The 2,837-nt window shown below is 40.6% G+C and overlaps 1 protein-coding gene across 2 annotated transcripts; it reads right to left on the reverse strand.

The window, feature by feature from the left end:
- Positions 1–2,138: 2,138 nt before the first annotated feature.
- Positions 2,139–2,624, reverse strand: LOC107728419 (histone H2A-like). 2 transcript variants are annotated; one of them, XM_016538580.1, is made up of 2 exons: positions 2,305–2,624; positions 2,139–2,235 (listed from the first exon to the last, which is right to left on the reverse strand). In XM_016538580.1, exons 1-2 carry the CDS (start codon positions 2,589–2,591, stop codon positions 2,205–2,207), a joined length of 318 nt encoding a protein of 105 aa, XP_016394066.1. In that variant the 5' UTR covers positions 2,592–2,624; the 3' UTR covers positions 2,139–2,204. The 2 variants fall into 2 exon arrangements, with proteins under 2 accessions (XP_016394066.1, XP_016394065.1); XM_016538579.1 differs by having other exon boundaries at positions 2,188–2,623.
- Positions 2,625–2,837: the final 213 nt, after the last annotated feature.

The raw sequence follows: 2,837 nt of genomic DNA on the forward strand, positions 1-2,837 counted from the left end.
GTTGCGCGGCTCCACTTGCATCGAGTGTAGACACGGTGTAACATTGGTTTTGCTTTGTTTCACAGAACTAATCGTTGCCTGGGTTGCGTATGTATGTGTGGGGCGGAGCTATCAAAATAGGGGCGAGAGGCGTGTTTGTTTTGGTGATTTCAAATGTCAACATTGGCTACCAGAAATCACTTACACACACACTATTTTCCTAATTAATGCTGTTCAGTTGCTTTGACACAATCTGTATTGTTAAAAGCGCTATATAAATAAAGGTGACTTGACCCACCCAAGTGCACACACACAGTAGTGAACACACACCTGGGGAGCAGTTGGGGGTTCAGTGCCTTGCTCAAGGATCTCACCTCAGTCGTGGTATTGAAGGTGGAAGAGAGCACTGGATATTCACCCCCCCTCACCTACAATCCCTGCTGGACCTGAGACTTGAACCCACGACCTTCGGGTTACAAGTCCAACTCTCTATCCATTCTCTATCCATTAGTCCAACTCCCCCTATTTTTATTTAAAATGTATTTAAATCAAACTATTAAACTCTAAATAACTTTAAAATTAATTTCTGTGACAAACCAGTAACAGAGCATAAACACAAAGTTGTAAGTGGTTTTAAGTTTGGGACAAACTGCACGGACCATGTGTTGATAAGCAAATTTTAACAGTTCACTACGGTGGCCGAGAAGTGCAAAGCAAATCACAATTCTGAAAACTCCCATCCAAAGCTTTTGATTTCTTTCTTTCCTTTTTCCCAGACTGGTTTTAGATCTATCCTAGCTGGGCGTTCTTGATTATGTCCTCATTTACTGACCCAGTATCTTAGTGATAGTTTAATTCTTCTAAGTTCTAAAGGCATTTCTCCCATTTCAATTTGCAAGGCTGCAGTTGGTGTAGATCTCATCGCCCCGTACATAACCTTTTAACACACTATTAGCAGCAGATTGATACACTATACTCCCATAATCAAATACAGATCGTACCAAACCCGTATATATACTTCTCAAAGCCATCCTCTCAGCCCCCCACTCTTTCCCCAAACATCTCATTACATTCAGTGCCTTTTTAGATTTATCTACAGTTTTTTTGAATGTGTATTTTAAACGAGAGTTTTTCATCAAACCATATACCCAGAAATTTAAAACATGATATTCTTTCTATTTCTTGACCATATAATTTCAATTTTACCTCTTTGTTAATCCTACATTTTAAAAAGAATAACGGTTTTGTCTTTTCAATAGAAAATCTAAAACCCCACTTATATGACCATCTTTCTACTTCTGTGATTGCTTCTTGCACTTTTCTTACAATAAATTCTACATTCCTCCCTCGTTGCACCATCATCTGCATAAAGGGGAATTCCAATATTTAAAAACACATCATTTATCATAATAGAGAAAATGGAACACCACAAGGAAGCATATTAGTCCTTGACTATTCTCTATTTATTATCTCTGAAAAATGTTGCCCAATCTTTACTTGAACAGATCTTTCAAATAGAAAACCTTCAATCCATTTTATTTTCCCTTTAACTCCTGCTTTTCTCACTTTAATTATTAACTCTTCTTTCCACATCATATCATAACTTTCTCGATGTCAAAAAACACTGCCACTACACTTTCTTTATACTTTCTTACACTTTCTTTATTAGCCTGAGCTCTTCGTATTTCATGTTCCAAACATGCTGTAGGATCCGTACATCTAAAGCCACTTTGATAATTACAAATATTCCCTCCAGTTTCCATAAAATGTTAATCCCGGATTTATAATTTTTTCCATTACCTTATAAGTGCAACGTGAGAAAAACTTGGCCTGTAATCATTTGGACTTTTACCTTCTTTCCCAGCTTTACATGCTGGAACTACAGCTTCTTTCCAGCAACCAGGTAGTTGTTGTCCCTTTCCCCCACACCTTATGTAACTCTAAAATAATACTTTGATGATTCACCTAAGTTTTTTTACATTATATAGCATTCCTGATATTTACCCGGGGCAGATAACCTAAATATTAATTCACTATTTAATTCATAAAAAAGAGCTCGAATGTGACCTAATAAAATAAACAAGGTTTGTAAGGTCACCAACCACTGATTAGAAACCAACTGCTTTAAAATAAACGATGTTCGCTTTGAATTAATTAAAATCGCTCTTTAAAGAGAAAGTGGGTGGCTCTGAAAAGAGCCTTTGGGAGTTTGTGTTCTCCTGTGTTTACTTGGTTTTGGCGGGTTTCTCGGTCTTCTTGGGCAGCAGCACGGCCTGGATGTTGGGCAGCACGCCGCCCTGAGCGATGGTCACTCCGCCCAGCAGTTTGTTCAGCTCCTCGTCGTTGCGCACCGCCAGCTGCAGGTGACGGGGGATGATACGGCTCTTCTTGTTGTCCCGAGCGGCGTTTCCAGCCAGCTCCAGGATCTCAGCCGTCAGATACTCGAGCACAGCGGCCAGATACACCGGAGCCCCGGCACCGACGCGCTCGCCGTAGTTACCTTTGCGGAGAAGCCTGTGAACACGACCGACGGGGAACTGCAGCCCTGCTCTGGAGGAGCGAGTCTTAGTCTTCGCTCTGGTCTTACCGCCGGTTTTACCTCGTCCACTCATTGCTGGAGATTATGAAGCAGTTGTTTCTACGCTGTGATGCAGAAATAATGACGCTGCAGCATGACAGTCAGCTTTTAAGAGAGCGTGCTCCTCTCCTATTGGTTAGAGTCGATCACAGTTGAAAACCAATCACTGCTCGTCCCTCCAAACCCCTCCTCTTTCTGCTTCTCTTTGTTGCAGTCATGCATTGTTCATGTGCAGTAATATGTTTAGTTTTTTAATAATAATTTAAACCTAGCTTCTGAA

The sequence above is a fragment of the Sinocyclocheilus rhinocerous genome, unplaced genomic scaffold, assembly GCF_001515625.1.
Source record: "Sinocyclocheilus rhinocerous isolate Xijiao unplaced genomic scaffold, SAMN03320098_v1.1 scaffold126, whole genome shotgun sequence".
Lineage (NCBI taxonomy): Eukaryota > Metazoa > Chordata > Actinopteri > Cypriniformes > Cyprinidae > Sinocyclocheilus > Sinocyclocheilus rhinocerous.

Coding starts and splice junctions, on each gene's coding strand:
- LOC107728419 (XM_016538579.1), bottom strand. CDS start 2,591: ATGAGTGGACGAGGTAAAACCGGCGGTAAGACCAGAGCGAAGACTAAG.